This window comes from Kogia breviceps, chromosome 2 (assembly GCF_026419965.1).
Source record: "Kogia breviceps isolate mKogBre1 chromosome 2, mKogBre1 haplotype 1, whole genome shotgun sequence".
Lineage (NCBI taxonomy): Eukaryota > Metazoa > Chordata > Mammalia > Artiodactyla > Physeteridae > Kogia > Kogia breviceps.
The window spans coordinates 110493557-110506613 of NC_081311.1; the positions used below are offsets into that span (position 1 = coordinate 110493557).

The 13057-nt window shown below is 33.5% G+C and overlaps 1 protein-coding gene across 7 annotated transcripts in view; it reads left to right on the plus strand.

The window, feature by feature from the left end:
- The window catches only part of SPOPL (speckle type BTB/POZ protein like), a 56890-nt gene extending 44367 nt beyond the window's left edge, over positions 1-12523 (plus strand). For all 7 annotated transcript variants that reach the window (XM_059052331.2, XM_067025937.1, XM_067025938.1 and 4 more), the window contains 6 exons: positions 1750-1927; positions 2008-2063; positions 3413-3535; positions 6677-6819; positions 6909-6962; positions 10738-12523. In XM_059052331.2, coding sequence (XP_058908314.1) covers positions 1750-1927; positions 2008-2063; positions 3413-3535; positions 6677-6819; positions 6909-6962; positions 10738-10882 — 699 coding nt within the window. In that variant the 3' untranslated portion in view covers positions 10883-12523. The remainder of the gene's footprint in view (positions 1-1749; positions 1928-2007; positions 2064-3412; positions 3536-6676; positions 6820-6908; positions 6963-10737) is intronic.
- Positions 12524-13057: the final 534 nt, after the last annotated feature.

Sequence of the window (13057 nt, forward strand, 5' to 3'; positions counted from 1 at the left end):
TTTTTTTTCTGTTTTGTAGTTTGTAAAATTTTAGAAACAATTTGAATAATTAAAAACTTAATAGAAGAATCTTTATTCATGAACTTATTTATGTGCACAATGTCTTGGCTCCTATATTTAGAAAAACATCTCAGAAGATCGTTGTGATAAATCCCTTCAGAACCATAATTGCATTAACGTACTACTAATTTTTAAAAAAAATCCAAAGAAATACTGTCTAGTACAAAGAATGCTATAAAAAGGGATGTAGGTCTAGTCTTCCTCTGATACTGACTAGCAGTGGATTTAGGACACTTTCGTTACCTTCTCTGGATCTCACTTTCTCAAATTTTTTTTTAAAAATGAGGTGATTGGATTAGATGATTTCTATGATGTGTGATTCCAAAAGGTTAATAAAAGAGAACAAACAAAATGGTTAATAAAAATATCCTCAGAAAATAAAGTTTTTTTTTAGAAGGTGTCTATTCATTCATATGAGATAGATGGTATTACGTCTGGGTGAGTGAGGACTAATGAGATTTAATATTCTCCAAACATATATATTGGACCATTATTATACTTTCTTAGCATGTTAGTAGTTTGGTCCAATTTATCCATTTCCAATTTACAATTTCTACATAGTTTACTGGATTTGTCCTTATTTATACCTACTTTTAATTAACAAAAGCCTTACAAAATATGTTTTTAAATGAACATAGTCATCTATTGCTGCATAACAAACAACCATAAAACTTAGTAGCTTGAAACAGTAGATAACTAATATAGCACTTTTTGTGAAAGATGGTTCATTTACTCTTGACACATTTGATTTACTAGTTGAGGTAGTATTCTTCAATTTATTAAATGTAATACGAAATTCCTAGTAATAGTATATTCCTTTTCTTAAAAAATTAGTGTGCCAAACTTAGTCAGTAGTGTTTTAAGACTTTATTCAGTATGTCATCATCTGAGAGATAATTTAATCCATATATATTGGACTCCATATAAAAGCAATGTTGCAGTCATACCAAGTTTTATTTATTGATTATTTCATAGGTAAATAAAAGGTCTGCAAATCGAACTAAATTATATTTATATTGTTCTTACTGTTGATTTTTTTAAATAAAAGATTTCCATGAACATTAATAACTACATTGGTTTTGTGAGAATTCTTATACTTGAAAATTTAAATCAATATTACTAGATATTTAAATCAATTTGTTCAGAGTTGAAACATATAGGGACAACACTTAAAATACTTTCCAACTTGCATATTGTAGTCTGTAGTTTTAAAAAACATTTTTAAATACTCTAAAAAGTCATAAGTGTGATGCTGTGTTTATTGAATGTATAATAAACTTTAAATGTTGATTGGTCTGTAGTATGAGGCAATAAAGATTAAAGAAATTTCTTTCTCCTCACAAAAATACCTTCTCCTTGTTTGAATTTGGAATCATATTATGACCTTTTTCTTGTTGAGAAATACTTTTTGTGATTAATAGCCGAGCATTCCAAGGAATCATTAAGCTATTGATTTACATAAAATGTCACTTTAAAATGATCTAGTTTGTTTCAATTTTTTTTCTATATTATTTCTCTCCTTTAAGTTGTGCCCTTAAATTCAGTTCCCAAGTATTAGCATTTTTGATCAGGAAGGAGTACATTGAATTTTCTACATAATTTTAATGATAAGTTTAAGTTTAGACTTAGTAGCTTATTATTGATATTAATTTATAAAAGTGGTTTTTCTTTCTGTCCCTTTTTTATTAGGTGAGTGTGGTCCAAGATTCAGTAAATATATCAGGACATACTAATACAAATACTTTAAAGGTGCCTGAATGTCGACTAGCAGATGATTTAGGTAATCTCTGGGAAAACACAAGATTTACAGATTGCAGTTTTTTCGTGAGAGGACAAGAATTTAAAGCTCATAAATCTGTACTTGCAGGTACTTTCTACTTTTGGGTAATATAGTACCTTTCTTTCATAAATTTGTACATTAAATAATGATGCTTAATCTTGTTACAGCTCGATCCCCAGTTTTTAATGCAATGTTTGAACATGAAATGGAAGAAAGCAAAAAGGTAAACATGGTTTAAAGGGCTAATATTTGTACAAATGTAGAATAGTGGAATGTATATTTTAAAAGTAAAGGTGCATTTTCTTATTATGATTTTAGAAAGAAATAGAAGGATGGGGGGAAATATGTTCTATCATAGAAAAATAGATGTAGCTTAACGTGGGTGAATATTCCAAATAACAGCTATTTCAGCACCCTTCTGGTAGCAAAATAAGTGGGTAGTTGTTATCCAAAAGGATAGCTGTCCAAAAGGACTGTACTGCTCCATAACTATTTGAGAGTTCTCCAGTTAAGATGTATATTCCTTCTTTCTAGACTTTGAGTTGATTTTGGAACTTGTTTTCTAAAACAAAGACCATTCCTACATTCTTTTTACCACTATAATAAGAGGATATTTATTGGATTTAATAGAGGACATAAATTATGTCATTATTAGTGTGCATGAATTGTAATCAAGATATTACCTATTTGGTTTTCTCAGATATTTCTCTTTCACCTGTCATCTTGAAATGTAGTCAGATTAAAGACCAGAGGTTGATTTTTACGGGTTGCGTTACATGTCAGCCTTATTGCTCCAACTAGGCAACTCCTGAGTTTATTTATATGGCTCAGCTTTATTCTCCCTGTAGAACTAGAAGCTGCAACAAAGTAGCTTCTTTCTTTCCTTTGATTATTGGTCTGGGCAGGTAGATCAGTCTTCTGATCAATGATGTCAAATGTTTTTGTCATCAAAGGATCAGAAAAAGTTTGGTATTGTTTAGTGTTAAGTATTTAGCTTCATTGATCTCAAGAGAGAAACCAAATATAAAGATACAGGAGTAAAAAAGCAACTAGTCCTCTTTGGACTTGAGTATGTCTCAAGTAAAGAGATGAGGTGCCTGTAGTTTTTGTAGGAGAGTTCAGAGATAATGGGCTCTGGTATGTTCTCAAGTACCTGACCTTACCTTTGCTTAAAGCTGGGACTAGAACCAGTGGTTATTGGGTCTTAGGCATTGTATTACCACCTAATTCTTTTCAACAGCAAAAAAAGTTAATAGCCATCTTCTAGGATAGAGGTCAGAAACTGAATTCAGATGTATTTAATTTAGCCTTACAGAATTTTTTGTTTTTGTTTGAACTCTTTTTAACTGAGAAATTGGGGTTTATATTCCTACATGGTAGTGCTTGACTTGGTGTACTTCTCTTAGACCTGCCTGCTTCACTTTGCCTGCTTACTTAGCTTACTGAAGATTTACTTACCTCAATTTTAAAATACACTTTGGGGCTTTTAAGTTGCTGTCAGTTTTGCTTTGGTTCATTTGTGTTTGTGTGTGTTCTTGAAATATAACTTTTTTTTGTTGTTTTCAATACCAGAATCGAGTGGAAATAAATGATGTAGACCCTGAGGTTTTTAAAGAAATGATGAGATTCATTTACACAGGGAAAGCGCCAAATCTTGACAAAATGGCCGACAACTTGTTGGCAGCTGCAGACAAAGTAAGTAATTCGGTCTTAAAGAGCTGAAAAATGTCCTCAAGCTTGATGTATCTAGAAAACTATCATCAAATGAGAACCCCCAATAACTTGAAATATTGAACTAATTTATACTGTTTGTGGATGGTTCTTGAGAGTATTATGAAATAACACACAGTAGGATAATATAGAAATGACCTTTTTTTTAAATCAATAAGACATAAAAATATCTTGAGCCAATTTTCAGAAATGGCAGATTAACTGTAGACTCAATAGTTTTGAGTGTATCATTACCCTGTTTTATGAGAACACACACACAATAGCATATATAATCTATTGCAATTTTGAGATATTCTTAGTGTTAAGATACAGTGCATGACCTTTGTCTAAAAAAAGGAAAAAAATATAGTGTATTTTTTTCTAATTTAATCTCGTATTCATAGATTTATTTTTTAATATAAGAGTATAGAGAAAGAAACAATGTTAATTTTATAATGTTCTTTTATAGTGGTGATTTCCTGAAGGTAGGGAAACTACAAAAATTTCAGGAAATCTCAAAGCCAGTAGTTCTCAATCCTCAAAACACTAAAGCACTTTGGGAGCTTTCTCCAAAAGTATTAATGTCCATGCCACAGACATGTCCATGTCTATGTCTGTGTGTGTATGTAAGTGTGTGTGTGTATGTATGTATGTATATGTATATACAGTGATAATTATACTCATTTTGAAAAATGTTACCATTGGGGGAAACTGGGCCAAGTGTATATTAGTATCTCAATAGAAATTTAAATGTAAAAATGCCGTTATAATAGAGTCAAAAATAAGAAATACATAGACATAAGTCTGACAAAATATGTTCAAGACCTGTATGCTGAAAATTATAATATACTGCTAATAGAAATTAAGGTAGACCTCAATAAATGAAGAGAAAAATCTTGTTCATGGACTGGAAATTTTAACATTGTTAAAATTTCAGTTCTCCTTTGATTAGTAGAACCAACATGACACTATCAAAATCCTAGCATGCTTTTGCAGGGGACAAATTGACATGCTGATTTAAAAATTTATATGCAAGTGTAAGGACCTAGAATAGTCAGATAACTTTGAAAAAGAAGATCAAAGTGGAGGAGTCATAAAGGTTCAGTATTTAGGACAGTGTTGTATTGGTGACAAGATAGACAAATAACTCATTGAAGCAGAATATAGAGTACAGAAATAGACTCACGTGTATGACTACTTAATTTTTGATGAAAGTGCAAAGATAGTTCAGTGGAGAAAGGATAGTCTTTTCAATAAATTGGTGCTATAGGAGTTGGATAGCCTATGTCCAAAAAGGTGAACTGTGGTTGAACTCATTTGAAAAAACTTTGTATGCAAACTTCACGTCATATACAAAAAGTAACACAAAATAGATTATAAACCTAAAAATCTTAAACTTCTAAAAGAAAACATAGGAGAAAGTCTTCATGATCTTACATTAGGCAAAGATTTCTTAGCTATGACACCAAAAACATAATACATAAAAGGAAAAATGATAAATTGGACTTCAATGAAATTTTAAACTTCTTTTCTTCAAAAGACATAGGAAAATAAAGACTAGCCGCAGACTGGGAGAACATATTTGCAAAGCATATATCTGATGAACAACTTTGGGGTTTGTTTCTGTTTTTTGTTTTGATGATGAACAACTTTTGTCCAGAATATAAATGATTAAGGACTTTTGTATTCAGACTGTATAAAGACCTCTCAAAACTCAATTATAAGTAAACAAAGTTATTTCTAAAAATAAAAATATTTGAACAGACACTTCCTAAAATAGTGTCAGTCAAGTATATCAAAAGATTCTCAACCACATTAGGGTAGTGTAAATTAAAACTACTGTGAGATACTTCTGTAACTATATTATAATAACTAAAATTACAAAGACCATACCAAGTATGATCAAGGATATGGAAAAATTAGGACTCTCATATACTGCTAATGGGAATGTAAAATGATACAACCACTTTGAAAAACCACTTGGCAATTTTTTTAAAGTTTTACACTTACCATATTATTCAGCGACTTTACTTATAGGTTTCTGCTCAAGAGAAAATAAGGCATATGCCCATACAGTGACTTGTATATGAATGTTTAGAGCAGCTTTATTTGTAATGGCTAAAAACTGGAAACACCCAAATGTTCATCAATAGATCAGTGGAATACTATTGAGCAATAAAAAGCATAGAACTATTGATACATAGACAACAGCATGCATGAATCTCAAAATAATTATAATGCATGGAAGCCAGACAAAAACAAATGCAAATTGTATGATTCCATTTTTTTTTTTTAACATCTTTATTGGAGTATAATTGTTTTACAATAGTGTGTTAGTTTTCCCTCTACAACAAACTAAATCAGTTATACATACACACATGCTCACACATCTCCTCCCTCTTGCATCACCCTTTCTCCCACCCTCCCTATCCCACCCCCCCAGGCGGTCTATGATTCCATTTATAGAAGACTTCAGAAAATGCAGACTAGCAGTAGAAAACACATCAGAGGTGTTGCCTGGAGTGGGGTGAGGAAGAAGGGTGACAGAGAGATAGAAGGAAACTTTGGGGAGTAATGAATATGTCCACTCTCTTGATTTAATGATGGCTATATGGCTATATAAACTTATCAAAGTATATACTTTATGTGCTGTTTATTGTATGTCAATTTTAACTCAATGAATTGCCAAGGATGTTCTGATAACATACACTAATAACTAGGTTTTTAATGGTTATGAATATGATTTGTTTAGTTTTATAATTTATTTTTCAGAATTAAGTAGTGACAACATGCAATGTACTGACTGGTGTTTAAAATAGTAGAAAAGAGAAATATACTCATTAAGAGTATTGAGTAATAAGAGGTTTTTAAAGAATAAAACCCTATTTTAAAAATATCCTGTATCTTGCACTTATACAAATAGAAATTTCTTATGAAAAATGAGTCTTTCTCTTGAATGCATTAGTTCATACTTTCTTTATATTTAAGGTAGTTTAAAGACTTTTAAAATACCCTCAGTTCAATGTGTAATGGGCTTACACTTCATTTTCTAAGTTACAAATATCATGTATTTAAAAACTTGCTAGTTTGAGTAAATGTTTAATGTTGTGTTTTCCTTTTGGATAGTATGCACTGGAACGGCTGAAGGTCATGTGTGAAGAAGCTTTGTGTAGTAACCTCTCAGTAGAAAATGTTGCTGATACCCTTGTCCTTGCAGATTTGCACAGTGCGGAACAGTTGAAAGCACAAGCCATAGACTTTATTAATAGGTAAGCTATGCTTGTATTTCAGTGGACATGACACCTTCAACAGTTCTTCACCGACCTTTTTCTTAAGTGTGTTTAAATCTTCAATGCAGGTGCAGTGTACTTCGACAGCTTGGGTGTAAAGATGGGAAAAACTGGAACGGCAAGTAAGATGACATCAGTTTCTGACTTAAAGTTGATCTGCATACATGACATTAAGTGTTTGCATAGCCTTTTGTTCATCTACAATAAGTGTGAATCCAGATATTAGTTATATGAAGCAAACTGCCAGTTTAAAAAATAATAATTTGACTATGTAGTGGATTCTTGAGGCTATGCTCCGTTGTAGATCAGCTTCTAATGTGAACTGGGATGGACGCTCTAATGTCTTAAGCACGTATGTTCATGTAGTATATAGCTGAGTCCAGGTATTTCAGTGGCTGGAGATCCTGCCCTTACCCCTTCAGAAAGCATTTCTAAAAAAGTGGGAAATATTTATTTTATCCTATGAGGAAATGTACCCTCCAGATTTGCCTTGAAACTCTTGACATTTGAATGCTAACCCACTGCTTCTTAAGGTAGCCAGATAACTTGCATCACATGCTATATTAGGCTAACTGCCTACCATTCCAGATATAGTAGCAATTTGATCTTTCCTTTCCCTGGTAGATTATAATGAGCAGGATAGTTGTGACATCTTTCTAAGCCTGGATTTTTGGAATATGACGTAACTATTAGAACTTATTATTCCCTTCTTTTTTCTTCTTCACTCATTTATTTATTTATTTATTTATTTATTTATTTATTTATTTATGGCTGAGTTGGGTCTTTGTTGCTGTTGCTGTGCGCTGGCTTTCTCAAGTTGCGGCGAGACGGGGCTACTCTTCGTTGCGGTGTGCGGGCTTCTCATTGCGGTGGCCTCTCTTGTTGAGGAGCATGGGCTCTAGGTGCACGGGCTTCAGTAGTTGTGGCTCGTGGTCTCTAGAGCGCAGGCTCAGCAGTTGTGGCACACGGGCTTAGTTGCTCCGTGGCATGTGGGTTCTTCCCAGACAAGGGCTCGAACCCATGTCTCCTGCATTGGCAGGCGTATTCTTAACCACTGCACCACCAGGGAAGCCCTTCACTCATTTTTAGAGTGACATTTTTACTCTTTGCAGTTATTCAGTATCAGGAGTCAGGAGGTTGAAGAATTTGCATCTGCTTTTGATTAGTTTTTGCCTGTAAACCCTTAAACTCCATTTTTGCAATTTATCAAAAGTTGATACAAGAAAGTAAAAAAAGACAGCATTAGAGACAAAATGAATGTTTGATTTATGGCCCCTTGCTTTCATCTGTTTTGATAGATTTGAAGTTGGTTAACTGAATTCTTAACAGTTTGTGAATTCTGTTTTATGAAAGTAAAAATTAGTGGCTATTTTTAAGATATTGATTATTCTATATATTGGTCAGTGTGTGATAATACATTATCATGGTATGTGATCCTAGAAAAAAATCAAATGACTGTTTTGCGATTCTTTGTACTTTGCCATTTTCAAGCTCTAGTTTTATTCTGTTAAAATATTTTGCCTTGTATAGCTTTTTCAATGTCAAAAAATATAAGCTTATTTTATATCCCGTGTAGAAGCTGTATTGTACGTAGAGACCTTCAATAGCTATTTGTTGAATTAAATAAATGAAAATGTCAGGTAAATTAAAAAGTATCTGTGTGATTCTAAATGAGTTGAAATTATAAACATGACGACACACTGGTAATTGGATGTTAGGCAAATTTTTTTTTAAATTGTTATTAGCTGCTATTTAGTGAGGCAAACATTTGTGTAGCATCTGTCGTGTCTCAAGCACCATGCTGGGGTCCTGCATATAAAAACAATTATGGGGGAAAATCCTGTCCTTGAGAAATTGATCTAATGACAGGAACACATCCATGAATATGTCATTTTATTATAATATGGTAAGTAATGTGATAAAGAAGGTTATGTGCAGGACACTTGACTAAGGCTGGAGGTTTAGGGATGAAGATGACTGAGCCTTGTCTTAAAACAGGAATAGGAATTATCAGACTAAGAAGGAAATAACAAACATTGCAGACAGCATAGCTTGAATCAAAGTATAGACACATGAAGCAATATTTGATCAGTCGTTTGATAGATATTTATGTTTATTATCCAGTAAATTCCCAGGGCACTCTGCTTACTTAGTACAAAGAATATAATGGCGAACATGACAGATGTTTTCCCTGCCTTCATGGAGTTCGTGTTTTAGCAGGAGATGTATAAGAATTGAACAAGTAGGTGAAGTTAAGTGTAATAATAGGTTATGTAGAGCATACCCATCTGAGCATATAGCAAAGGGACCAAACCTAATCTAGGGGTCAGAGAAAGCTCTTTTGAAGAATTGTTGTATAAATAAAGACCTGATAAAGAAGAGCGAAGAGGTGGGAAAGTATATCCCGAAAAAGACATTCAGGTGTGCAAAATTTTGGTGATAAGAAAGAACAGTATGGAGGGTGGGGCATGAGAAGCTGGAGGAAGAAGGCAAAGATCAGATCATGGAAGGCCTTTTAGACATTATTTGAACAGGAATGGGCATACAGTAAAAGGTTTTAACCTAGAGTAGGATGTGATCAGGTGTGTGTGTTTTTAGCAGTCTGTCCACATGCATGGTCATGGGGAGGTTGAGTTGGTGGTAGTAGTTGAGGAGCAAGGTTATATATAGGTAGGCCAGTTGGAAAGTTATTGGAGTATTTCAGGCAAAAGATGAGCGCAAAATTAGACTTGACTGGCAACAGTGCAGCCAGAGGGAAATAAAAGGATATAATATTTTGAATGGACAATCTATAATACTTGGATATTATTTGGATGGAGGGTAGGTACAAAGGAGAGAAGACAGGAGACAAGGAAGGATAACTAGATTTTTGCTTGGGTAATTATATTTACTCAGAGCATGTCATACATCAGGTACAATAAACAGTTCAGTATTATTATACAAAGTGCCAGAGCATGGAAGTGGGAGGTAGAAAGCTAGGGGGAAGAACTAGGAAACTTTATTTCTCTTTCTAAAGAACTTGTGTACTGGCAATGGAGAAGACTAGAAGAGGATGTGTTCATGTTAGTGTTTATGTTACTAAGGCAGCATGGAAGCTGGTTTGAGAGGAGCAAGATAGGAGAGTAAAAGACAAATTACGAGACTCCCGTAATAATTCAGAAGTGAGATGATGTGGGCCTTAGCTAGGGATTCAGGATACCTTTGGTAATTAAAATAGGGCTTTGATGACTGATTGGAAAGGATGGCATCTAGGGTGACTCCCAGGTTTCTGACTAAAATCACTGGGTGATGGTGGAAGCATTAGATGATTGGAAATGAGAGAGGAAGAATTTGGGCCTTGGAAGAAACGTGTTGAGTTCCCTTCTGACAGTCCCAAATTTATGGGTCTCCAGGCACATCCAAGTAAAGAGAGCAAGTGGTTGGGAACAACCTTTGTGGGGAGTCCTAGGACTTGGCAAATCATTATTTATCATCACTGAATATGATAGTTAAAATTGTGAATAGTGGATGAGATAAGATAAGTAAAGGATGTTAAGGGAGAAGAGTCGAGGGCAAAACTTGGAACTCTAGAGAAAACCTGCATGTAAGAGCCAGGGAAAAGAGCTCTTGAAAGAGCGGATATAGAAATGGTAACAGTGGGAGTAGAACTATGCAGACAGGTGTCACACACTTTCAAGAGTAGAATTTCCAGAAAAATTGAATAGTTTCATTTACAAAAGAAAATACCAATAAGGTAAAGATGATATTTTTATGAATTCAAATGGTTTGAATACATAGAGAGGCAAACAAAATGTTCCAGAACATTTTGAAATCTGTAAATTAAAAAAAAAATTGACAGTGCAACAGTGCATTTTGGAAAGTACTCTTTAGTAAACATCTCTTAATTTTATTTTTCAGCCAAGCAGCAGACATAATGGAAACATCTGGGTGGAAGTCCATGATTCAGTCTCACCCACATTTGGTAGCAGAAGCCTTCCGAGCACTGGCATCTGCACAGTGTCCACAGTTTGGTATTCCACGAAAACGGCTAAAACAGTCTTGAAGTCTTCCATGAACTGTAGAAAAATGGAATTGACTTTTACTCCTCCAGGTCCAGAAGGATTCTAATACACAAACCATAAGCAAGAGTTGTTTCTGTTGTCTTGTCCACAGAACAGAAGCTGAAAAAGCATATTGCTTGAATTTCAGGTGGATAATTTATGGTTTATTCTTCAGCTTTAAATTAGACTGATTATACTCTAATTCACGTCAAGGCCTTAAATTATCTTCAGTGACTTCTCTTGTTCATATATATACTTTAATTTTTTTATTGTGCCTTGTCATTGTGACCAAGGCTATGCAGGATTGCACTAGCTCCATAATGCAGTAGTATTGATAACTGAAGATAATAAGTTTCAAAAGGATCTTCCATTAGTTTGAGAAAGGCAAATGAATATTATAGGGTTTGTCCTATGCTATCAAAGTTTAAAACTAGGTTTTCCTTAAAAAAGCACTTGTATTGGAGATTACTGGTAACGTCTCCAGTCTAAGTTCTATAAGTACAGGAGAACCTGCTTACCTTCAAGGTAAGTTATGGCAATACACTGCTTCAATTCTAATTTATTTTTCATTTCAGGGGGCAAATATGCAATGAGTTGGCCCAAATTTTTAGTGAAATTTGTAGTGTTTGTATGTTATCTGTCCAACAAACTAAGAGAAGCATAACAAACCTTTGCTTGTGTTTCTTTGTGAGTTTATCCAAGTTTACAATGATTGAGAACTGATTGAGGTTAAGATTTCAATAAGAAGAAAGCATGTTTTGTGCTGAATTAATTATTTTTAATTTATAGTGACCTACATTTATATGAAGAATTCTGTAAATGTTAAGAGTAAGGATGACCAAATGTAAATTTAATGAGTGGGCCAATTAAGAAGATATATATGCACTTTTAATGTGTAACTTTTTTATACTGAATGGTACTTTTTTTTTTTGCTTTTGAAAGAATTGATAAGGTATAATTAATTGTCTTAACTTTTGAAAGAATTTTTAAGACAGATGGAGGCAACTGGGATGTTTGTGATAATAGATAAGGAAGATATTCTCAATTATAGTTAAATTGGTTTGACTTCCAGATATTCATTATTAAATTCACGCCTGTTTATCACATTTTGGAGAAGGCACCTGACAGTAAATGAATCCTGGACAGCCTACTCTACTTCTAAAAGCAATGAACTGCTATTATTTGCAGACTAAAGGAGAGAACCCTTAGAAATATGTCAGGCTACACTCTGAAACCATTTTTCCTCCCTAGCTTTCTCCTTTCTGTCTCAGTTACTGTACCAACATTGTGGATGATAGTGAAATTCTGCATAATGTGAACAGGATAAACTATTTATAAACTGCTTTTCACGGGCCAGTTCTTTATTATAAATGAATTTCAGCTTTAAACACATACACATCTTCAGTTTTTGATAGCTCTGTTTACAACGGAAGTCTGTTCTGGTGCATTGGCCTGCTGGAGCAGGAGCAATCAGTGTCAAGTCACTGCATCTGATTCCCTGTGACAGTGGTAGTATGCTTCTTAGGCAAGATTTACATTTGACCACAAGGGAAAAATTTTTTTCACTGGAAAAAAAATGCATATACCTATATATTTACATATATAACTTTATTCTCCAGATTAAAATTTGTATAATTCGTTTATTTAGTTTTTGAATTTAGGACAAAAGGAAAAAGATGAAGCGTGAAGTTTTAAAATAGATTTTATTTTTGTTATCTGTCTGTTAGGTATTTACCGAAGCAATCCTAACATACCAAGAGTGATTCATATTTACATTGAACAAACACTGTCAAATAATCATTTGTTATCCACATCAAACGAGAGTTCAAAAAGATCGTATTTTCAGATATCTTCATTTCTTCCTGTGTAGCTTGAGTCTTTGCTGTGTTAAACTAAATTTGAAATTGGAAGACTCCCTTCAGATAGAAGAATGATTCTTACATATGAATGGATTCCATCCTATGTAAGAGTATTATAGGGAGCAGAAATTCACTTCCTTAACTTCACCATAAGATTGAGCCCTTTAAATTTACAATGTTCAATTTAAAAAAGAAACCACACACACATACATATACATTTTTAGAATTTGAGATTTTGCCAGGGTCTTAGAAGAAAACAAAAATTCATCCCTCAGGCCCTAGAATTTTGTTGTCATATATTTTAAAAAATACTGGTAT